At 39.4% G+C, this 24020-nt stretch overlaps 1 protein-coding gene across 2 annotated transcripts in view; it reads left to right on the top strand.

The window, feature by feature from the left end:
- Window positions 1-24020, top strand: part of TADA2A (transcriptional adaptor 2A) — a 41348-nt gene that overhangs the window by 14198 nt on the left and 3130 nt on the right. Inside the window, exons 5-14 of one of the 2 annotated variants that reach the window (XM_054709827.1) lie at window positions 361-452; window positions 4143-4300; window positions 5524-5612; window positions 6822-6894; window positions 14235-14298; window positions 15726-15769; window positions 18439-18549; window positions 20308-20379; window positions 22099-22231; window positions 23003-23046. In XM_054709827.1, coding sequence (XP_054565802.1) covers window positions 361-452; window positions 4143-4300; window positions 5524-5612; window positions 6822-6894; window positions 14235-14298; window positions 15726-15769; window positions 18439-18549; window positions 20308-20379; window positions 22099-22231; window positions 23003-23046 — 880 coding nt within the window. The remainder of the gene's footprint in view (window positions 1-360; window positions 453-4142; window positions 4301-5523; window positions 5613-6821; window positions 6895-14234; window positions 14299-15725; window positions 15770-18438; window positions 18550-20307; window positions 20380-22098; window positions 22232-23002; window positions 23047-24020) is intronic. The other variant, XM_054709828.1, reaches the window with a different exon arrangement.

The following is a 24020-nucleotide window of genomic DNA, read 5'->3' as shown; positions in this document are numbered from 1 at the left end:
TTGATGTAGTTTACTTACAGGAGATTTCTCTACTATGTATGGTTTATTCTTCCATTATAAATTACACACACTCATGTATTTCCTCCTTTCTTACCTAAATGGAAGCATACTATAATATTTATCTCTACCTTTGTGCTAAGTTTAAAAATGCTTATATTTCTGTATGAGTTACATGGACTTTATGGGTGATAATATTTTTGGAGAACCTAGATGGTGGAAATAGGAGTAAGGTGGTAGACGACCATGAGAATAGTTAGTAAAATAGAATAGGTATTAAAAAGGACATAAATAAGTATTACAGTTGAGGATTCTAGGTTCCATTTCTATATCTATTCTTAGGCGAAACCTTTTCTTTTTTAGACCTCAGATTTTCCTGTTCTTGACCCCAGCTGGACTGCTCAAGAAGAAATGGCCCTTTTAGAAGCTGTGATGGACTGTGGCTTTGGAAATTGGTAAGAGCTTGGTGTTAGGGCTTGTCCTGCCCTAGTGAGCTCAGAGAAAAAGGTGCATGTGAAGAGTAAAGGGAGGAGCCTCAGAAAAAGAAGTTTGGGGATCATATGTTGCTTTTCTATTGATCCATGACTTAAAGACCAGTCCTCTGAAATGCCTCACAGGAGATATGGGATGTTTCATGGTCTGTGACTGGGCAGCTCTAAAAGACAATTTTGAATGGATCAACACAGGGAAGGCTGGTTATTCTTTCTGAGTAGTGGGGAAATTTAGACTCATTAGTCATTGCTCCTTTCTGATTTTGTGAATTCTTGGCTATGGGTGCCCTCGTCATTTAACTGTGTTAGACTTTTGGTAGATGGCCACAGCTTACCTAAGATTCAAGGTTGACAGATTTCCTTTTTGCATTCCCTATTTTTAGCTTTCAATACCTGCCTTAGTCCAAGTTTGGCAGAATTGAACAGCAGGTATTGGTGTTGCCTTAGGTAGTAACACTTAATCCTACTGCTTTCATTTTTATTCTTTGGGAATACTTTGACACTGATGTTACCATTTCATGAACTAGACAACAGAGACTTTATTAAATATATTTTGTTAATGAAGAATCCTAAGCTTAGGGACCTGAAATGATTTCTCATGATCACATAGCTTATTAGTGAAGGACTCTTAACTAGGTCCACCCTGTCCTGACTTCCTAGTATATATAATCTTTCCTGATATTAATAGAACATACTATGCTGCCTCCCTTATGTTGAGGTCTCTGAAGAAGGGAGACTTGATGAGTTCAGTTCACATTTTGCTTGTTTTATTCACTCAGCATTTATTATCATAAAATATCCTGATATATAAAGAGCCAGGGTCCATCATGACCTAAACATCTGGATGGACAAACGAACACCAGCCTAGGGTCCTGGCCAGAGTGGTGGAAGTCAGTCCTGGGTCCTGGCGGCCTGTGGCGGGAGTCAGTCCTGGGTCCCGGCCACCCACGGCGCGGCGCGGTGGTGGGAAGAATCTGTGGGAACGGAGCTATGCTGCCATCCGACTGGCCTCTTGGTCCCTACCCCCGGCCCGCAGGTTCCAGGAACTGGAGCCATGCTGCAGTTGGACTGGCCTTTTGGTCCCTCCTCCACCCACAGGCTCTGGGGAACCAGAGTCATGCTGCCATCGGACTGGACCCCACCCGAGGGGTGCCGGATTGTGAGAGCATGCAGGCTGGGCTGAGAGACCCCCACCCCTGAGTGCACAGATTTTTGTGCACCAGCCTCTAGTTGTGTAACTATATATATATATATATCGTGTCTTATAGGGAATACCAAAGAAGATAGAAAATGTTATCACTTATGAGACACTTGGTAGTCATCTTTGGCCTTTTGGTTTTTTCATTTTTCGCTTGACATTCTAATCCTCTAAAATGGGCTAATCCTCCCTGTCCCCCTTCCCTCTTAGCAAAGATCACAAAAATACTATAGTTTCTCTATCCACTGTAAGGTACTAAGCTTGGTGGTGCTAGAGTTAAGAATTATAACACCCTGCCCTCAAGAAGCTTATAATCTAGAATGGGAAGATAGATAGATAGATAGATAGATAGATGGATATACACACATACATATTGTTGAAGTACACAAAGCAGAGCATAGTAATGCCTTAGAAGAACAAGTGAAGCACTATGGAAGAGAGAGATTGAGAGGGGACATGGAGAGAGTTCACCTCCACCTCTTCATTCTGGGCTAGGATTCAGGAGTCTTGAGAACAAATTCTGGCTTTGTCGCCTATGTGCTTTGTATTCTTGAGCAAGTTTCTCTTAATGTCTTTCGACCTCATTTTTTTCATCTGTGAAATTGAGATAGTAAGTACTCACACCACACAGTTAATGGTAGGATTGACTTAAACTATGTTGTGAATGTTTCTAGCTTATGCTTGGCCTTTTGTAAGAGCTCTAGTAAAGAAATTTTGTTCATGCAAAATGTTTTGTAAACTATAAAACATTATCCTATCTAATAAAAGAGTAATATGCAAATTGACTGTCACTCTCATGTGGTCAAAGATCCTGCCCCCATGTGGACACAAGATGGCTGTCACAAGATGGCCAGCAAGGGAGGGCAGTTGGGAGGGACCAGGCCTGCAAGGGAGGGCAGTTGTGGGTGATCAGGCCAGCAGGGGAGGGCAGTTGGGAGGGACCAGGCCTGCAAGGAAGGGCAGTTGGGAGGGACCAGGCCTGCAAGGGAGGGCAGTTGGGGGCGATCAAGCCTGCAGGGGAAGGCAATTAGGGGTGACCAGGCTGGCAGAGGAGGGAAGTTGGGGGCGACAGGGCCTGCAGGGAAGGGTAGTTAGGGGGAACCCAGGCCTGCAGGGCAGTTAGGGGCAAACAGGCTGGCAGGGGAGCAGTTAGGCATCAATCAGGCTGGCAGGGGAGTGGTTAGGGGGTGATCAGGCTGGCAGGCAGAAGCAGTTAGGCGCAATCAGGAAGACAGGCAGGCGAGCAGTTGGGAGCCAGCAGTCCTGGATTGTGAGAGGGATGTCCCAGATTGGAGAGGGTGCAGGCTGGGCTGAGGGACACCCCCCCTCCTGTGCATGAATTTTGTGCACCAGGCCTCTAGTGCAAATATAAAACTACTAGAGGCCTGGTGCACAGATTCGGGGTCCCTTAGCCTGGCCTGTGGGGATTGGGCCAAAACCAGCAGTTGGACATCCCCTGAAGAGTCCCAGAGTGCGAGAGGGCACTCTGCAAAGTTGCTGTCGCTTGGCAGCACCTGCATTGAGCATCTGCCCTCTGGGGGTCAGCACGTGTCATAGCTAGTCGCTTAGGCTTTTATATATATAGACTAGAGGCCCATTGCACGAAATTTGTGCACTGGAGGGGTGTCCCTCAGCCCAGCCTGCATCCTCTCCAATCTGGGATCCCTCTCACAAACCGGGACTGCTGGCTCCTAGCCACTCGCCTGCCTGCCTGACTGATTGCCCCTAACCACTTCTGCCTGCCAGCCTGATTGCCCCTAACTCTCCCCAGCTGGCCTGATTGACACCTAACTGCTCCCCTGCCGGCCTGCTCGCCCCCAACTGCCCTCCCCTGCCGGCCCGATCGCCCCCAACTGCCCTCCCCTGCTGACCTGGTCGCCCCCAACTGCCCTCCCCTGCCGGCCTGGTCACCCCCAACTGCCCTCCCCTGCTGGCCCGATCGCCCACAACTGCCCTCCCCTGCCGACCTGGTCGCCTACAACGGCCCTCCCATGCTAGCCATCTTGTGACAACGTGGGGGCGGCCATCTTGTGATGATGTGAGGGCATCACCCGAGGGTCACCTAGGCTTTTATTAGTATAGATACTTATATACATACGTTTTTAGTGTTCCAAAGTGGCTCGTTTTTATTTATGGCAATCCTTTCCATGGGGCCTAGCTCACAGGGTAATTATAAGCTTTGTAGTGATTTTTCCCTTCTTTTGGTGGAAAGGAAAGGGCTTTTCAGATATTGTTTCTATATCTTAGAATAGCAGGATTTGGAATAGTAGATTACACCAATATTAGCCTTGTATTTGTCTTATTGTTCTGATGATAGCTCCATGACACCAGTTTGGAAGTATCAAATCCCAGTCATTATATTGATAGGACTTAAAATTTGTAAAGAACAAACCTTGCTTTTATCATTATGTATAGTTGAAAGCACTACTTCCTTCTCTTTCCTCACATTCCTCTAGGCAGGATGTAGCCAATCAGATGTGTACCAAGACCAAGGAGGAGTGTGAAAAGCACTATATGAAGCATTTCATCAACAACCCTCTGTTTGCATCTACCCTGCTGAACCTGAAGCAAGCAGAGGAGGCAAAAACTGCTGACACCGCCATTCCATTTCACTGTAAGTGCCTCCCTTTTTTAAAGAGATACTTAGGTCATCTTTGGGCCCTGTTGCATAGCAAATTCCTAATGGTTTGTTGACTTGGACAGCTAATGAGTTTACGAAATAAAGGAGGAGTTGGCATGGCCATTATTGGGAGTCAGGGCCATAATGGGGCCAGGAGGGAACATCTCCCAGAGGTTAGAGTTCTATACTGGACGTCAGGGTGCCTGGATCCAACGTGTAGTTACACCTGAGACTTGTAGTTCCATGCTATTGTGAACACAAGGCTTTTTATAATCCCTTTGGAGAGTTTATAATTGTAGATACTAGTTAATAAGAAAGTCCACTATTTGACTTATTTTCATTAATTATTAATCATCCCAGTGTTAAGCGCAAGAAGCAATTCGTTATTTTTGTTCACTTAGTTGTGGCAATAATAGCACACTTTTCTTTTTTTTTAATCACATGTGGCTGAGGGACCCATGGGTCTTTTAACAAAACATAACCAAAACCATGATGAATTATAAATAGACATCTTTCCTCAATGACTCCCAGAGCACAAGTAATGAAAAATGAATGTTTTCCCTTCCTCCCTCCCTTTCCTCATATTCATAGAAACGGTTTCGAAGCTGACTGCCTCAAAGCCTGATGATGCCTCGTATTTGGATAGTACTTGGAATGTTGTGCTCGGTTCCTAAATCCATTAGACCATTTGTTCCTGATAGAAACCCAGTGACCTAGGCAGAGCAGGTGCTTTTGTTTTACACAAAGGTCAAATTTGTGCAAAGTCATGTGGATGTTAGGGGATTAGTGGATGTTAGAACTGGGACTCAATTCCAGCTAACTTCCAAACCCAATGGGGTCTTTTTGGCCTCTCAGTTGGATGAGATTTATAAATTGAGATTAGTCCTAAAGCATAAGGATGCTGAAGGAAACGGTAAAAACCTATGTTCTGTAATATTAAAGAAAAGATCCTTTGTTTTTTCACATGTTAAAAGCAAAAAGCAGAGCGAATTTTCCTATCTTTACTTTCAAGGATTCCTTAAGTCTTAATTTCCTTTTTTTAAAAATCAGTCTGTTTCCATAATAGTTTATTTCTTTCACTTTTCCCTTTATAAAAATCTTTTGCATTTTATTTATTCTCTCAGACACTGTCTTTCTCCAAACAGAAATATTTTAGAGTGTAAATGACTATTTATATGTCATTTAAAGTAAATAAGAAAAAACTCTAAATTTTCCAGCGGCAGAAGACCCTCCCCGACCTACCTTTGACTCTTTGCTTTCTCGGGACATGGCAGGATACATGCCAGCTCGAGCAGATTTCATTGAGGTAGGAGAAACTCATTTTTGTTTCTGATGAGGCTTATATCTCTTAGCCATAGGTTTCATAGCACTAAAAAAAGATTTTCAAAGCACTGTAATTTGTAGTCCCTTATGCAGTGACATTTTCTTCTATTTGAGTGCACTTTCTCATTTGTAAACATTTTCACATGAAGAACAGTGAAAGTTCTTCAGACCAAGAACCTGTTTCTTAAATTTCATTGGTGTGGGCTCCCACTTTCTTAGTAGGTGTGGGGTTTCTATAGACTGGTTCTTATTCCATACCTAAGGGGTTTCAAGGTTGTACTATATCAGGGGTTGGCAATTTTTTTTCTGTTTAAGGGCCAGATGGTAAATATTTTAGGTTTTGTAGACCAAAGAGTCTATTTTGCAACTGAACTTTGTCACTATTGTTGCAAAAGCAGCATGGATAATATGTAAACAAATGAGCCTGCCTGTGCTCCAGTAAACTTTGTGTACAGAAACAGGCAGTGGGCTAGATTTGGGCCTTAGGCTGTAGTTTGCTGATCTCTGTACTGTGTTTATAAGATAAAGAATGACAAATGTATATAAAAACTACATGTTCCTTGTTCAGCTATAGAGTTAAAAGCCCTGTGAATGTAGTCCAAGTCACTTGATTTATATCTAATTCACAATTACAGTGCTCTTGGAGGTAAGTTGAAAGTTTTAGTGAGCTACAATTTTGCTAGCCATGCCCAGATCTGCATTTTTTTTCGCGGCAAGTGGTGTTATAGAGCTACGCCATAGACACTATCCCTACCAGTTGTACTCATTGAATGGAATATGAACAGATCTATCCACTGAGCTTCGTACTACTGCATAAACAGAGCCCTCAGAAGGTAGTAAAAAGGTAGATGAATTAATGCAGATAATTTTCATACCGGAAGATCTAGTCAGAGTTAGATTTTCTGGGGTTATCTTTTATAAACAGACTACTTTTAATTTTTAGAACAATAGCTTGGCTTTATTTGTGAGCCCATAACTGTTCTCATTTTTGCTGTCAGTACTGCCTGAAAGCCTCTTAGATTTCCCCCATGATTTCTTCTTATTGTGGCAGTATTCTGGCTTTGTACCCCATTCACTACTTTTAAAATAGTGTTTGCCTGTGTGTTCTCTACTTGCTTTTAATGCATGGCTACTGTAAAGATATTACTCAAAACTGATAAGTTTGGGGTGGGAATTTTTTTTCCCCAAACAGGAGTTTGACAATTATGCAGAGTGGGACTTGAGAGACATCGATTTTGTTGAAGATGACTCGGACATTTTACATGGTAACATTTTGTTTCGACAAATGTTTTTATTGATTGCAAACTATGTGATGGTACTGTGTTGGGGTCTATGAATCTAAGGATGAATAAAACATGTCCCCTGTCCTAAACAGGACTCAAAATCTAGTGATTAAGTTGCTGGACTTACTTTTTGGTTGGGTTTTGACCACAATGAAAAAGATCATTTGTGCTGATGATGAGAATGTTGATTATATAATGGTAGTTGGGAATATCCCATTCCTTGGAGTGTATGATCTTCTTTTTGACTGAGGTAGGGCTACCCTGAGCTAATTAGTTAACTGGCCCTCATTGCCTCCTCAGAAGGGAGGGGGGCAATGTGAAGACCTTGCGACTTGAGTAGCAGCTGATACTAGACGTTCACTATGATTTGTTAACCCAAATTTCCCTCTGCAGAGGAAAAGAATGGAAGTTCTTTGAGGATTTTTTAGACCAAGATTAGGAATTTCTCATTTCTCAGAACTGTTGAATTTTTAACATTTCTGAATTCTCATCTAAGATTAGCCCTTTAGGGATTTATGCCAACTTTTGTGTTCTAATATAAATGGTTAATACCAACAGAGCTCTTAAAAGTGGATGGGCCGAGACCGGTTTGGCTCAGTGGATAGAGCGTCAGCCTGTGGACTCAAGGGTCCCGGGTTCGAGTCCGGTCAAGGGCATGTACCTTGGTTGCGGGCGCATCCCCAGTGGGGGGTGTGCAAGAGGCAGCTGATTGATGTTTCTCTCTCATCGATGTTTCTAACTCTCTATCCCTCTCTCTTCCTTTCTGTAAAAAAATCAGTAAAATATATTAAAAAAAAAAAAAAAGTGGATGGTTAGCCCTGGCTTATGACTCAGTTGGTCACCGAAAGGTCACCGGTTCAGTTCCCAGCCCTGACACATACTGGGTTTGTACCCTTGATCCCCAGTAGGAAATGCACAGTAGGCAGCAGATTAATGTTTCTCCTTCTCTCTTTCTAAAAATCAATAAAAACATATTTTTAAAAAGTGGATGGTTAGACTTTTGTTGAATCTTCCCCCCCCTTCTGTTTTCAGTGAACTACATATTTGAAATAATCCCTAGTCTTCTCTTTCATTTCAGTTCAGAATTGAAATTGAATGTGATACAATATGAACAGTGCTCCCTTGGATTCTATATTCCCCAAGCAGCATCTTCATTGTTTCTCTTAAATCTATATTCCAGGCAGGGAAGGCAAGTAGAATCCTTGTTGAATTATACATAAATCAAGTTTTCATGTGGCATTAACTGCTACTCTGTCATTAGAAGGGGAATTTGATTCCATAGAAGAGCTGCCTAGGTGTTTGTTACACCAGATCTAGGACAAAGAAAGAGTCCTCATAAAAATTTTATCTTTACATATTTCTTGAGCCATTTTCTTTTCAAAATTTCATTTTACTTCTCCCACACAGCTTTATGGAAAGTCAGAGTGACGCAGATTGAACTAAAAGAGGAAAGCTTGAAAGCAAACTATTTTGGCATTCACTAGATTCATCATTGTATTTGTTCAGTCATCATGTCAATCTCTTCTTTTCAACTCGGGTAACTCATGTCATTGTCTTTTCTCACCTGTGTTGTAGTTCCCTTGAAGGTAGTGTGTGGATTCAGTATTTCTCCTCATATACACCAGCTTTAATTAAAATGGTATTGTTTTCTAGCTTGTATCTTTCTTTTCCAGAATGCAAAAAAAAAAAAGGCAACTTAATAAATATAATCTTTTATATACTGTTCAAAAGTACTGAACTTTTGAAAGTTAGAATCTCTAATGTCAATAATGGCTAAACTATGTAAGAGACTTGCTGAGTCACTTCTCTAGGCCCTAATCCAAGGTCTTCATTCTTAAGCCTCAACATTATTAAGAAAAGTGTAGTAATGGTTGGGATTTAATTTCACTCTTCATTCTTCGTACAAGCAAGATCTGTAATTTGTCCTGGTGTACTTGTGCTGCTTTCTGTTAAGTGGGAGCAAAAGGAAAAAAATCAGAAAGAAACGATTGATTGATTGATTGATTAACAATTTTTATTTCAGTTAGTATATCAAACCTAAAACATACTTTAATTATTTGTGCTCTTCCTACAATTTATACAAACTTGTTAAGTCACTTTTTTTTCTTTCATGAAAAATGATTTTAAATATAATGTTACATGCAATAAACATTAATGTTTTAAGGAAAACTATCTTAAATATAATAATACATGCAATAAACAATATCTCAAGAAAAATGATTTTACATATAATAATGTTATATGCAATAAACACCAATCATTCAAGAAAAACTATCTTAAATATAATAATATTACATGCATTAGACATTAATATTTCAGGAAAACTTGTTAGTCACTTGATTCTAGTTCATTTGAACTAGAACCAAAGCATCGGTTATTGATTGTTAGCATACTGGTAAGTGGCTTTAACATAACCTAAGTAATAACCCCTGCAGCCCCTTTCCTTCCTGTCTAGTAGTGGATGTTGAAATGGGTGCTTTTTAAAAGGTGATAACATTTTTTTTCTTTATTTTTTCCCCATCACCATTTATCCCCCCCTATACCTTCTTCCACCTGCCTCTACTCCCTAATCTCCAAAAAGGTGATAATATTTTAAAGAGGTTTCAAAGTACTAGAGGGAAGACTTGTTGGTGCCATAAAGGGATGCTTTGTTTATGGCTCTGAGTTCTAGCTCCTCTGGCAGCATGACCCTCTGTCCAATGGGATCTATTGCCCCTGAGCTGAGAAGTTTCTCCCTGAGCACTCATTGAAAGGGGACTAGGAGGCCAAGGAGACTCAGGAAGGAATGAGAAGTAGCACACCTAGAACAGACAGAGGAACATATTTTGTGCAAATCAGAACACTGATTCAGCCTTTGGCTTGCTTCTGAGTCACTGTGTGATCTTGGGCAAGTCCTTAGAATCTTGCTTACTGTTTTTTGTGTCCCCTGCCGGAAAAAAAGGGGGTGACACTGATTAGTCATAGAGTGTGAATGTCTCCAATGAAAGATGGTACATAATTCAGGTGACATTATTACCATTCCATTATACCATTATACTCTTAATATTACTGAGCATTAACAACATTCCTTTTATGTTTCCTCACTTGTAACTACTAGAAGGAAGCAAACTGTTTGGCTGGGTGTGTTTTTTATATTCCATCCCAGGGCATCTAGAAGATCAACAGATGCTACCAAGCCCCTTTTCTTACCCAAAGACTTTTGCTATGATTCATGGAATTTGTCTAATAAAATGGAGTTGAATGGTCCATTATAGAGGCCTGAGACATAATGGAGGGATAATAAATTGCATTCCAATCATACCAGAGGCTTTTAGAATGGGCCCAAAGAATATACAAGTGAAGCAGTGTCTGAGGAAGAAAATAAGGAAGTCCTGGGAGCCCTAAATAACACCTCCTTATATTGTATTGAAATAAGCAGAAATTATGGGTTCAGAAAAAGACTTGCAGAAGACTCATAACTTGGCACTCTTGTGTGTCATGGTGTATTGTGGGAATTTCAGTGCAGACGCACAGTGTAGTTCCTTTTCCCTGCTTTCATTTGGGAAAATCTCTCTTAAATTTGTGGACTCCTCTTTCCCAGTTTCCCAGGGTCTGAAACCCTGGTTACAACATCTTCTAACCATTGCTGTCTCATAACTCAAGCAAGCAAGAGGCATTATCATTATAAGCTCCTTCCTATGTGTTGTGTCTGTGTGTTCAACACATCTCAGGGTTGCACATTAAAAGAGTTTATTCTCCTTTTATTTGGAAAGATAATTTCAGCAAAATTTTTTGGCCAGGCATGGATTTTCCCTCACTTCTCCACCCACCGCCAGCCCTCCTTTGGCCAATACTGTCAGTCTTTAGATCCTTTTACAGTTAGCAGATCAGAGATTCACCCTGGTCTCTACACACACTCACCTTTTGCAAGTACCCTCCCCCTTCATAGTGATTTGACTATCTTATGCTTAGGACATTTTAGACATAAATGCTATTAATAACAGTTAATACATATTAGCATTTAAGTCCTTCACACATGTGAACTCATTTAATCCTCACAAAACTCTATGAGTTGGGCATTATTATTATATACATTTCATAGCTGAAGAAATTGAGGAATGGAAATATTAAGTAACTAGCCTGAAGTAATGTAACCTGCAAGTGACAGAGCCATCTCCAAAGTCTATGATCTTAATACTGTACTAATTATCTTTACAACCTTAAATTTTTGTTGCTGGGTTTATATTGAGAGGTGGGGGTGCTTTCCACATTTGTCTCCTATGGCTTAACCACATTCCTAATAAATAAGAATAAATATGTTCCCATTTTACATTCAGGGTGATGTACAAAGGAGTTAACTTACTTGCCTCAGGCCTCCTAATTGCTGACGTTAACCTTTAGGTCATGTAGTCTTATTTCCCTTCACATAACTAATTGTGTACCTCTAGGCCCAAAAGCTTGGGAGGGGGGAGAGAGGTTGGAATGACTTTTTTAAAAAGCTCTGCTTCTTGGCAATACCGGAGTCATAGGTTTGAACTTGTGTGGTTGTAATAGGGATTTTGATCGGCTTTCCTACAGTTAAGGCCTCTGACTTGATTTTCTTGCCAAATAAACAGTAGTGCCTTCTGTCAGGAAAACAGAAACATGTTGCTAGCTATTTTGAACAATGTTAGAAATACATTGCAGTGGGAAGGAGCTGCCTCTGACTTCTGCCCACTACTTGAAATATTTTAAGGCCAGCCATTTGGAGACTTTATTATCAGTACCCAGTATAGTCACAGGGAGACTATTCTTCCCATAAGGCTGAGATTTCAGAGGCCTTACATCAGTGCATAGGTACGGGTGGTTTTGGTTTGTTTTTGTTTTTAATATATTTTTATTGATTTCAGAGAGGAAGGGAGAAGGAGAGATATAAATTTCAGTGATAAGAGAGAATCATTGATTGGCTGCCTCCTGCACGCCCTCTACTGGGGATCGAGCCCTTGACTGGAATTGAACCCGGGACCCTTCAGTCCCCAGGCCAATGTTCTATTCACTGAGCCAAACCAGCTAGGGCTGGTTTGTTTGTTTTTAATGATCTCTGGTTCTTTATTCCCACTTTACTGGAACCTCCAGTCACTATAAGTAGAATGTGAACTGATGATTCTCATTCTTGCAGTATTTGCCTTGTTATTTTATTCTGCCTGCTATGCTGTGGCCCTCGCGAGGTTATTCGTGCAGTGAAGAACTTATAATCAGTTGCTGCAACCTGAGTGTGCTTTATCCAGGAAAGAGATAGCTTCAAAGATGAATCTTCTCTGTCTCTTTCCTTCCCTTTGTTACCCAAAGCTAGTTGTACATGTTTAAACTATTGAAATGATCAAGCCATAGAACTAATTATTAGCAGTATTTATTTACAGATTTTTATTTTATTTTTTTGGTAACAGTCTCTTCAGTTTTTCTGTTTTAATTAAGTCATCCCCACACAAATCTCAGGAAATAGCATGGTAAGTTAGTATCTTAGAAAAATAACAAAAAATATTTTGTCAAAATTAGCAGTGATTTCCAGTACATCATGAAGTAATTTCTTTCCTGTTGAATTCATCTTATTATTGGGTGGATAAATGAGATGAGGCACATAAAGAGCCTAGAATATGATGGTGTATTTTAACTATTTCCTTAGCTGTTATATTTGCTCCTCTTTCTGGTTGAACATTTGACTTCCTAAGTCTATTCGTCATAAGAAATAGAATCCACTCTAAAACTTGTATAAGGTTACACTGCATGTCAGACACATCCTCCCCTCCCTTTTCTTATCCTCCTTTTCCCCACACAGGCATGTAAAGTGCTTCTCCACCAGCACAGCATTCTAGAGCCTATCATTCCACAGCAACTGCTAGAAATGGTGGCGGGGCATGGGGCATTCTGTGGTACCTGGGTTTGCATATGGAACCACCCTATAAATCAGGAAAGAGTTCATTGTAGAAAGAGTTCTGCTACCTAAAAAAGGTTTGAAAACCATTGCCTTAAATCATGGACTTGTTATCATTGAATTTTTAGTTTGTTGGCAGTTATGAGAAAAAATGAAACAATTATGTTTAAATTTTTGAACTTGTTAGAAAAAAACAAAAATTTTCATGGTAGTTAACACTTTTTTTTAATACTTAAACTTTAAAAAATGTTGCATTCTCTCACCTCTTCAGATCATCCAGCTAGAACTTGTTACTTTTATCTCAGATCCAAAGGAGAATGGCCTAGATAAAGTATTTCTGGTCATTTCCCAGTGATTGAAGTTACAGACATATATAATGCATCTGTTCATAGCCCAGCATGTTAGATTTTGGTATTTCTTCTTTCTAATCTGAGACTATCCTTAGGGCAAATAGACAGTAATGAGTCAGGATGGAGTATCCAGAATTTATTTCTATTATCTCGCTAGGGCTACCTACCACGTTGATAGTGCACCAGGATTGTACATTGCTCAATTTTGTTTGCTTTCATGTAGTGAAAGAAATGATGATTCTAACAAGCCATTGAGTTCTGCTCTCTTCATTAATTGGTTCCATTTTCCCCCTACCCTAAAACTATTTCCAGCAGAAGCGTGGGTTTCAAACAATTCCATGGAGGTGCCCTCGGGGACTAGTACTAGGAAAGGTAGCTGGATATGGAATAGAGAGAAGAGGTTCAGCTAGAGCACATCTAACATCCATTGCAAAACAAGGTTTAGAGTTACTCTAGCAGAACATATAAATCTGTGCTGACTCATTGCCCCCCTGAGCTAAACCGGAACTTGTATCTCACATTCTTTGGATGAGATTGGATTGCTGTTTTTGTTTAGTGTTACAGAGGCTGTATTTTGGAATGAAGCTTTCTATCCTGGAAGAAGTAATTGTCATACACAACCAAATTCCTTATTGTGAAGGCTGAAGGCTGGTGTGTTATTAGAAATTATGTTACCTAACATTTGAGTAATGTGTTTTAGTTTTTTCATTGGACATATCAGGTCATATTTTGTGCTCTAGGGCCCCTTTCTTCATAAATACCTTCAGTAATTAAAACAAAACCACCAAATTCTCAACTTACACAACACTTAAGGAGATAACAGGTTATTAGAATAGTTCTAGTATCTACTGAAGTTATTAAGTCTTAGCATTTCTTCAGAATTCATACATTATAGATTAGAAGAATGGTTTAATGTAGCATAGTGCTAACAATTCATTTCTTTTATTTTTTTTTTTCTGTAGTTAATGATTGGTCTCCTAGACCACTGAGTGACTATGGAATAGTTAGCAATATGAGGTTTAAAGATTTTTATTTTTGTCTTGGCTTTATTTATATGTATTTGTTTCTTTGTTTATTTAAAGCTCTGAAGATGGCTGTAGTAGATATCTACCATTCCAGGTTAAAGGAGAGACAAAGGCGGAAAAAGTAAGTATAGAAAACTAAGACCCTTCTTTCAGCTTTGGACTATTGACCACATACACATATAGTCTATAAGAATGTTCCAGTTGTGGCTTATCTTGTTACCTTGAGGAAGACCTTGGGTCTCAATTTTTTCATCTATCAAATGAGGATAATACCTGTCGGAGGTTTTTTTTTGTTGTTGTTGTTTTTGTGTGTGTGTGTTTTACCTCCTCCTTAACCTTTCTTGAAGTATTGATGACCAGTGAAGAATGTGGGTGCACTGTTTTAAGGAAAAAAGGAACAAGATAAATTCAAGATTTTATTAAGTTGTTATGCTTTTTGTAATGTTCTCATTCTAATGGGTTATTTTTTTTATGAGAATCTTTTATCTAAAAGAATTTCAAAGGAAATTCTGAACAAGTTTCAGGCACTCTTGGTTATTCCTTCTCTTTGCAATAGAACAAAAAACATATATTCAGATTGAGAAATTATGGATCCCAGACCCCTGTTGGTTTACAGAGTCTTTTTACAGTTCAGAGAAAGATATATAGAGGTTGTGAGAGAGAGAGAGTGTGTGTTTGTGTGTCTATGTGTGGGCATGTTACTAACACGTGGTGTTGCTAACTAGAGACAGTGGCATCACAACAATAAAAAGGACTGGAACTTGGGAACTGCTGTACTGATTAAATTGGGAGACACAGTTCAGGGACCAAGATGTGATGTAAAGTAAAGCTCACCTCTAGGTGTTGAGTTAGCTTCTGAGAAGTGCTAAGAAGCTTACCTGCTGCTCTTGGGAGAAGCTTCCTAGCTAGTCATGAATACCTCTGGTATAAATCAAAGGTTCCAGACACATCATTCTGCATGGTTTACTTAAATTCTGTTTTGCTTTAAACACCCAGTTTGAGCTAGACAGTATTATAGAACTCAGTTGTTGAGGTTGCTATTGGATATTATGTTTTATGATGCCCTTCCATTAAACATGCATAATATTTATTTCAAATAGTTTCAAAGCATTATGTCAGTGTACAGTTGTAAATGTTGAATGTGTGATCATGCTGTCCTTTTATGGTTAACAAGTTTCCCCTAAATTTCCCTTAAATTCCCTAAGCTGAGTAAGTTAATTTTTATGACATGAATACAGCTTCCCTTCTGTTTCATCTTAAGTTAGAGACATGTATTTTTCAGTATTTGTAAGTGCTCATTGGTTCATTCATTCATCCAGCAAATAGTTATTAAGAGTCTGCTAAGCCCAAGGAGAGGAAAAATGTATGATGCTTGAGAGCTTACAATTATGTTAGTGACTAACTGATTTGCAGAACTATGTGGGGAGTGACTTCTTTGGACCCCGATAGTTTACCTCAGAATATTTAGGATGTCTGGTAAAAGCCGTATGTGAAAAACATTATTAAATGTAAAATTGACTATAATAAACATTGTGGTTTTCATTCTAGAATTATAAGAGATCATGGATTAATCAACCTTAGGAAGTTTCAGTGTAAGTATTAGCTATTTTCTTTATTTTAAAATTTCTTCCAACATTAACTGAATAGTTTTAAATCATTTATGGTAGTAGTTCTTAATCCAAGTTGTATATTATCATCATTTAGGAAGCTTTAAAGAATTCTGATACCAGGATATCACCACAGACTAATTAAGTCCGAATCTCTGGGGATAGAGATAGAGCATCTGTGTTTTTAAAAAGTCTTCAAGGCAATCTATAATAATAAAAATGTAATATGCTAATTAGACCCGACAGCCGAACGACCTTCCAGAGGAAGCTGTGGCTGAGAGGGCCGAGCCCCTTGCATGAATTTCATGCATCGGACCTCTAGTAAATAAAGATAAAAGTCTTCGAAATGATTCTGCTGAATAGTAAGAGTTAAGAACCATTAATATATAGTCAACATTTGCATGATAATCTTTTTTAAAAATCAGTATAGTAATTACTGTATAGCAACATGAGTATAGCAACATGAGTATGCTTGAATCATTTTCTGGAACTAGATAGGGTCATGTTTGGAACTATATGTTAAACATAACCTTGAACACCAGGTTGTGAAAATGTTTTGTTTTTTAAATCAACAGAAAGTCATTTTTCTATTTTGTATCATAGTAGACAAACAAATAACCATGGCTTTTAGCATTGTGTGATGGTGATAATAAGCCTGAGTGTTTTGTTTTGTTTTAATGCCAACTTTGACCTTACTCTTTTAAATATTGGAGATACCTAGGCTGGGCAGAAAGAGTTCCTGTACCTTTTCTTCTACACTGTAGAGTTTGTTCAGCAAATTAGAATGATGATCTCAGAGTAATTGCAATATTTAAATGAAAATGTTTATAATAGTTGTATGTCACAATAATCTGTATATTTTTAAGTACCTAATAATTATCCTAGTTGATAGACTCTTACAGGTTTTGATACTCTGTGCTCCTATAGGGTTCAGGTCAGCCAGACATAGGGGTTTTAATATAGTCATGAACATAAATATAATGTTACATTTTATGTCCTTTATTTTTTCACTTTCCATTACACACTTTTCAAGTGATTGTGGTGTTTGGAAGATGTCATTTTTAACAGTTAACGTAATGTGTTGTATATAAACATATACAATACTATGCTTCACCTGCCTTTTATTATTAGATATTTAGCATATTTTCATTTGTTTAATCATTAAAATAATGCTGTGATGAACTTGTTTATGAACAAAACTTTTTCTACGTTTAGACTTATTCATCTTTTTTAGGTAGAGTCCCAGAAGTGAAATTAATAGGTCAAAGAATATGATCAAGAAAAACTTTTGACACTTGCTGCCAGGTTGCTCTACAAAAGCTGTTATGTCAATTTGTATTCCTTCTGGCCGTGTACGAGATTGCCTGTTTAACCTCATCCTCATTGAGAGCTGTGGGTTTGCACAAATAACTCAGGAGCAGATTTCCTTTGCCTTTTCTGTAGACAATAATTGGTCAATTCTGATAGCCACAGGCTTTTCATAATAGGGTCAGTGGGTTTTTAACCTTTATTTATGTAGACTGTGACTCTTGTGTATATCTAATCTCAGCTGGTGGACAGAGGTCCGTTTAGCTTTCTTACTTTTTTAACTGTGACATGTGCAATGTGGTTTCAGAGGTTTTTCAGTGGTCATTATACTGAATGTACATGTGACCTTCAGCATATGGTAGGCAGAGGGTTTTTTTTCCATCAAATTTTAAAATTATACTACAAATTCTTCTATATTATCCCTGTAGTGAGAGGCGGGGAAGGAAGGTGGTGTTAATAGTGAAAATAATCGATCCATGGCTGCCCATGTAATTGGCTCCTAGAATTTGTGGGTAAGAATGTCTCCTGCAAGGAAAAATACTCATCTGACAAGAGGACTTAATTTAAATAACTGTCAGAGGTGGGCAGAATTAGCCTAGTTACTATTATCTGGTTGAAATGACCAAGTAGCACTTTGAGGGTTTCTGGCTGCTCCTCCCTACTACTTACTATATTGTTGATGGGTGTTACTTCCCATCTTCTTTGCCAATATCTCTTTTTATTAGACATTTGGTCAGGAGTGATCCTCAGAGTTGCTGACCCTAGGTATCCTGTATGTGTGACCATTTACTTGCATGATAGTTATCAAAATAGAACTTAAGTTGTGGTACTTAATTTAGTGAAGAAATACTATATGCCTCACTTGAGTAAGTGTATGTAGGAGAAAGATTTTTGGTGAGGCATATAAAAGATCGTACACTTTTTTCCAGGCTAAACTCTTCCAGATGGATTATTGTGTCTGCACATCCCTGGTTTTCCTGCAGAAGTTACGAGCAAATTTGCCCAACATTGTTCCTAAGAATGTATGATCTGCCTTTGTCTTTCCCCATTGCTGCCAACAATTCCTGCCCCTGTACAGATAAGAGAGAGTGAGGTGTGAAGGTCATCAGGGTGCTCAGTGGTGCAGATGCTCTCCTGCGATAGCAACATCCCTATGTGATAGTCGTGATGCTATTATGATTAGTGTTTTGCATTCTTAGCTTTCCTGTTTGCTTCCTGTCATGGGTAAATGAGTCATGTGAGGTTATGAATAATGTTCTTCTATTTCACTTCTTGTGAAAGAAATGCAGAAAACTTAGGGATCCTGATATTCTTTGTGATGTGGTTGTGTTTAACTTTCTCTGTAGTAATGGAACGGCGGTATCCCAAGGAGGTCCAAGACCTTTATGAAACAATGAGGCGATTTGCAAGGATTGTGGGGCCAGTGGAGCATGACAAGTTCATTGAAAGCCATGCACGTAGGTGGTTTTGAGCCTTGAGAGTGTGTGTTTGTGTGTGTGTGTGTGTTTATAAAAATAGGAGAGATAATGATGTGTTTTATGTGAAGTTCCGTAAATAAATACATGGATATTTTTGTCTTTGTCTGCCTTTATTACCATGAAATTAATTTGGGGCTTTCAGAGTTGGAGGAGAAGTTAAAACACCTAGTGGTATTCTTTTTTCTCCATATAAACAGTAGTTTAGTATTTTCCCCCCTACTTTTTGTTATGACAGTTTTCAAAACTACATACAAAAACAGAGATAATAGTATAATGAACCCCCATATATCCATCACCTAGCTTTAACAGCTGTCAACACATGGCCAACCTAGTGTCATCTCTGCCACTTCCTTCCCACCCTCAACTAGATTATTTTAAAGTGAATCCCAGACATTATATTATTTGTCCATAAATATTTTAATTTTAAACTACTTTTTTGTTTGTTTTTATTCTCACCAAAGGGTATTTTTTTTAAGTTTATTATAAGAGAGGAAGGGGGTGAGGGGTATGTGTTGGGGTGGGGGGGGGGGAGAGAGAAGAGAGAGAGGAAGAAACATCAATTGATTGCCTTCTGCATGTGCCCCAACTACAGATGGAACATGAAACCTGGGTATGTACCCTGACCGGGAATCAAACCAGAGACCCTTCAGTGCACAGGATGATGCTCCAACCAACTGAGCCACACCAGCCAGGGCTTAAAACTAGTTTTTAAAGTGGGGACAGTGTTAGATAACTCATGTAGCTAGTACTTCCATCATTCTCTCGCCTGTTTCTCTGAGACAGCTCTACCTAGTTATCCTTTGACTTTTCGCTATAAAAAATTAAAGTTGTTAAGGGAGGGAAACCTAGACTTGAAAGAGATGGGGTGGTTTAGTCGGTACCCTTCATCATGAGATTTATGTGTTTGACATAAGTTTAGTTCTGGGAAGGTACTTTAGCAAGGCTCTCACCCTGTTCTCATCATGCAGATATTTCTTACATGGCGTGATAGGCATTTGTCTGAACCAGATTGATTGTCCTCACCAAACACCCTGTCTGGTTTTACTCTTCATGTGGTTTCTATGAGGTGACTGATGCTTTACTTCCTGTCCCAGTTTGTGCCATCCCTGGGTTATGTATCACTTCAAGGAACTACACCCACGGATTGTCCAGGCATTTCCTTCATCCTCTGTTACAGAGCACCCCAATAACCCAAGCAGTGCCGCCTGGTCTGTGTGCTCAGAGGAAGTAGAAATCTTTGGTTTATGGGAAACATAATGCTCTTTTGTGTCTGTGAAGAAAGAAATTATCTGGGACTTGAGCGCAGAGCTTTTGTCCTTCCCTTGCAAAAGGGCCACATCAAATAATACCAGAGACAGGTTTCATGAAAGAATTTGGTTATGTGGTAGAACTTTTAACACAGAATAAATAGAGCAGGGAAACTTGGTTGTTTAAAAGTTTGTTATTCTCTAACTAAATGAATTCAGCCAGTTCACTGTAAGTTTTCTAAGAGACAGTTGCAGCTGCTGCTGTCTCCAGCCTGAGGCAGCAGCTGGAAGACAGCTGGAGGAGGTTTTTCTCAGCTCTTGGGTAAAATTTCTAATGAGATGTTACCAACAAATAGGATTCCCCAAATGGAATTGCCAGACTTTTATATAAGGCAGAATTACTTAAAATGCTCGACAGCAAAAGTGCTCATTAATGTTGATCTCCCCCCCCCCCCCCATTTTTCTCCTTCGTTCTTTTTGGGATGAACAGTGGAATTTGAACTCCGAAGGGAAATCAAGCGGCTCCAGGAATACAGGACAGCAGGCATCACCAATTTTTGTAGTAAGTACTACATGCTGTATCAGAGGACAGATGTCTTCCAAACACACAGAGGAAGTCTCTGTTTGAGGTGATGTGGTGTGTTGTTGTTTTTTAAATAAGCTTTCCTTTTTCAGAATGAGTTTTTAAACCTTTCAGTACAGTTTCATCTATTTAATCCTTATAAATACCACTATATGGATTATCTGAGGTAAAATAGAAGTTACACACAAAAGAGAGACACTGCTTCAGATTTAGGATTCTATAGCCTCTTAAAAAAAAGGATTTGTATTCTAATTTTTAGCTTCAGCCAGTTAACATTTAGTCATGCATAGTCTAATCATTCTTATTAACCAGACTTCAACTAGCTTTAGATGCTTCGACTGAGTGACTTGAGGTGGTGATATTAATTATATTAATAGTAGCAACATCTCATAGAAACAGTTTACCATGCACCAGTCCCTGTGCTACTCATTTCACCTGGATCCAGTCATTTAATTCTCATAACGAACTCATGAGTGAGATATTGTTATTTCCATTTAATGAAGAAGCTAAGGTTTAAAATGATTAAAGAGCTATGTGTAGTACGGCCAGGTCATAAGGGAAGGCAGTGTATTATGGGAGTTAAGAGCTTGAGGTCTAGACTTGGACAGTGTGGGTTTGGATTCTGGCTCTCCTGTTTCCCAGATCTGTAATTCTGTTCCAGTTTTAATTTTCCAAGTCTCTTAGAATTAGTCTGAAGATAAATTAGAGATAATGCATGAGAACATAGTACAGTAGCAGGCACACAGTAAATCCTCCACAAATGGCAGTTTCTGCTGTTTTATTGTTATTGTTGGAATGATCTTTAGCATTCCCTCCTTGTTGTTGGTTGAAAGCAATCACCCAGTACTCATAGGAAGTAGCCTTATGGGTGTAAGTTTAGCTTAGTATAATGGTTCTTCATTTTTAACAATGGAAATGGTTTTCACAATAAAATTGTATATGGAGCCCTAATCTGTAAATAAGGTAGAAGTGGAACTACTTGGTTTGAAGTATAGTGGTTCAGGTCAGGTGTCGAACCCAGAACCACAGTATGTGGTGGTGCCCTTGCTCTTCATGTAAGCCCTGATGGATGTTCATGGGTCGAGGGGGCTCCGTGGAGCATAGTTTGAAATCCAGGGGTGTGGCATTTTGGCATCTGTATACCTTTGTTAACATGTATAAAACATCACACAACTTTTGTTTAGCCATGTGCATGTAAAATCTCTGATACCAGGGCCTGGCTACCTGATACTGGCTGCCTCTGGGGCAGAGGGGAAAGGAACAGTACTGGTCGGTGAAGGCTTGTTTTTATTTGTAATTCTAATTGCTTTTTAAGGAAGAATGTTTGCTTATAGCACTTGTGTGACTGAAAAATATATAAATAGAAAAATGGAACAGGAAGCAAATATGACAATATTGAATGTTGATTACTTTTGGGGGTGGAAAGATGAATCATCTTATTTTCTTTGTACTTTTCTGTTATGGGTTTTTTCTCCTCCCTCAAAATTTCTTAAAGGTAAAAAAAGGAATAAAAATATTTTAATTTCTTAATATAAAAAGGGATTTTAAGCTAGGAGAAATCTACTTTGCTTTTGGAAAATTAATTGTGGCAGCAGTTTTGCAAAGAAACCAAAAAAAGACAAGCTGTTTGCTGGTCAGTTAGGAAGCCCTTCTCGGTTCTGCATTATTGTTGCAGTTGTGGTTCTTTCACACCTCCAGGTGCCAGAACCTATGATCACCTCAAGAAGACGCGAGAGGAGGAGCGCCTTAAACGCACCATGCTCTCCGAAGTCCTCCAGTACATCCAGGACAGCAGTGCTTGCCAGCAGTGGCTCCGCCGGCAGGCCGACATGTGAGCACTGAGTCCAGGGTGGAGGAGCATCCTTTTGGCCTTTACATGTATTTTCAGGCATTTCCATGGGCACCCTACCCATGGCAGAGTAATAATAATCAGGTAGCTGGAAGAATTCAGAAAATTTTAGGAGTCTGTCTCAGAAACAAGGCAGTATGACAGTTTTTTTTTTTTTTAATATATTTTATTGATTTTTTACAGAGAGGAAAGGAGAGGGATAGAGAGCTAGAAACATTGATGAGAGAGAATCATCGACCAGCTGCCTCCTGCACACCCCCTACCAGGGATGTGCCTGCAGCCAATGTACATGCCCTTGACCGGAATCGAACCTGGGACCTTTCAGTCCGTAGACCGATGCTCTATCCACTGAGCCAAACCGGTTTCGGCAGTATGACAGTTTTGAGAAACGTAACTGGCCTCCTACAATCCTTCTTTGCTACTTTGATCTTATTTTTTAAAATAAGTAACTCCTCTCTCCCTCCATATCTACTGGTATACTTTCCATTAGAGAAGCATGTTCCTATCTTTTCTCATGAATGGTCTCCGTGATGTTCTGGGCTCAGCTCTTAACAAATCCAGGTGATTTCTGCTCCCAGAACAAATGTCTTTTCCTGGTCAGTGCGGTGGGATAACCTGCAAAACATGTGCAGTCTATCTCATTACATCTCTTCAAAGTAACCGGCCTGATAAATGGCAGCCAGTCCCACATGTGCTTTTGGAAACTGCCTTCTCTGGTGTGACATAAATTTAAATTCCTCTTCTTCATCGTAGTGATTCCGGCCTGAGTCCTTCTGTTTCAATGGCGTCGAATTCAGGTAATTATTTTTCAAGCTGGAGCAAGTCTTGATTGTTAAGTTTTCATTCTAGAGATTGTGTTGACCCAACAGTCCCTCCCCTTTTGTGGAGTCAGGATGCTTACACAGAGTAATGGTCATTACGTGTTGTCCCAGTTTATAAACATGAGCAAGTTTTCAGAATCTTCTAGGCCTGACAGGGACTAGCCTCAGGATTAGAGTACAGAGACAGGGAAGAGTAACTCCAAAGAGGTGGTTTCTTTGTTTTACCCATGTCTGTGGGCAGTTAGTTTCCTGTGGTTGTATCTACCACAGATTTTGAGGTTTGTCTCAAAGGGGAGAAAATAAAGGTGTTGTGTCCTATCTGAGCAAAGAGGCATGCTGCTTGCCAGAAATGCAAGGCTTTCTTTTTAAGTTGGAGGTTTAAGAAGTTTCTCTCTCTCCCCTCCCTTCCTCTCTAAATAAATAAATAAATAAATAAATAACTAACTAAATAAATAAATAAATAAGAATGAAGTGACGTGACCATGCAACATTGGTGTTTGTGTTTCTGAACCATCTGCACTCACTGGTTCTTTCTTGCTTCCTAGGCTGGTATTAGCCCCTTCACCCCCTGCACTATATCTAGGTTGTGGAGAAGCCCTTATCCCCTTTGTTAATTTCACAAAGAAGCATGTTTTCTAGCACAGCAGTCTGTTAACAGTCCCTTCCCTTTCTCTCCACACCTAAATGACAACACCCATAAAACTTACATTATTCTATCTACACTTTCTTCTGCGTAACTCAGTCTACCCATCCCCAACTGAACACTAATCTCAAATAAAGTTTCAAAACCAAACCAAAAAATTTTGCACATCAAGCTTCCCATCCTGGGCAGTGTCTTCATACTTAGGTTTCTTTCTCAGGTATGTGAGTTCACCTCAGCCTCTACTTTGCCATATAATAGCTCATTGTTCCTCTCTGTGGATCTTTCCGGTAAACAGGGCTGCTTTGGA

The sequence above is a fragment of the Eptesicus fuscus genome, chromosome 20 (assembly GCF_027574615.1).
Source record: "Eptesicus fuscus isolate TK198812 chromosome 20, DD_ASM_mEF_20220401, whole genome shotgun sequence".
In the NCBI taxonomy this organism is placed as follows: Eukaryota; Metazoa; Chordata; class Mammalia; order Chiroptera; family Vespertilionidae; genus Eptesicus; species Eptesicus fuscus.
The sequence above is the reverse complement of the archived record's forward strand: the minus strand, read 5'-3'. Positions and strand labels throughout refer to the sequence as shown.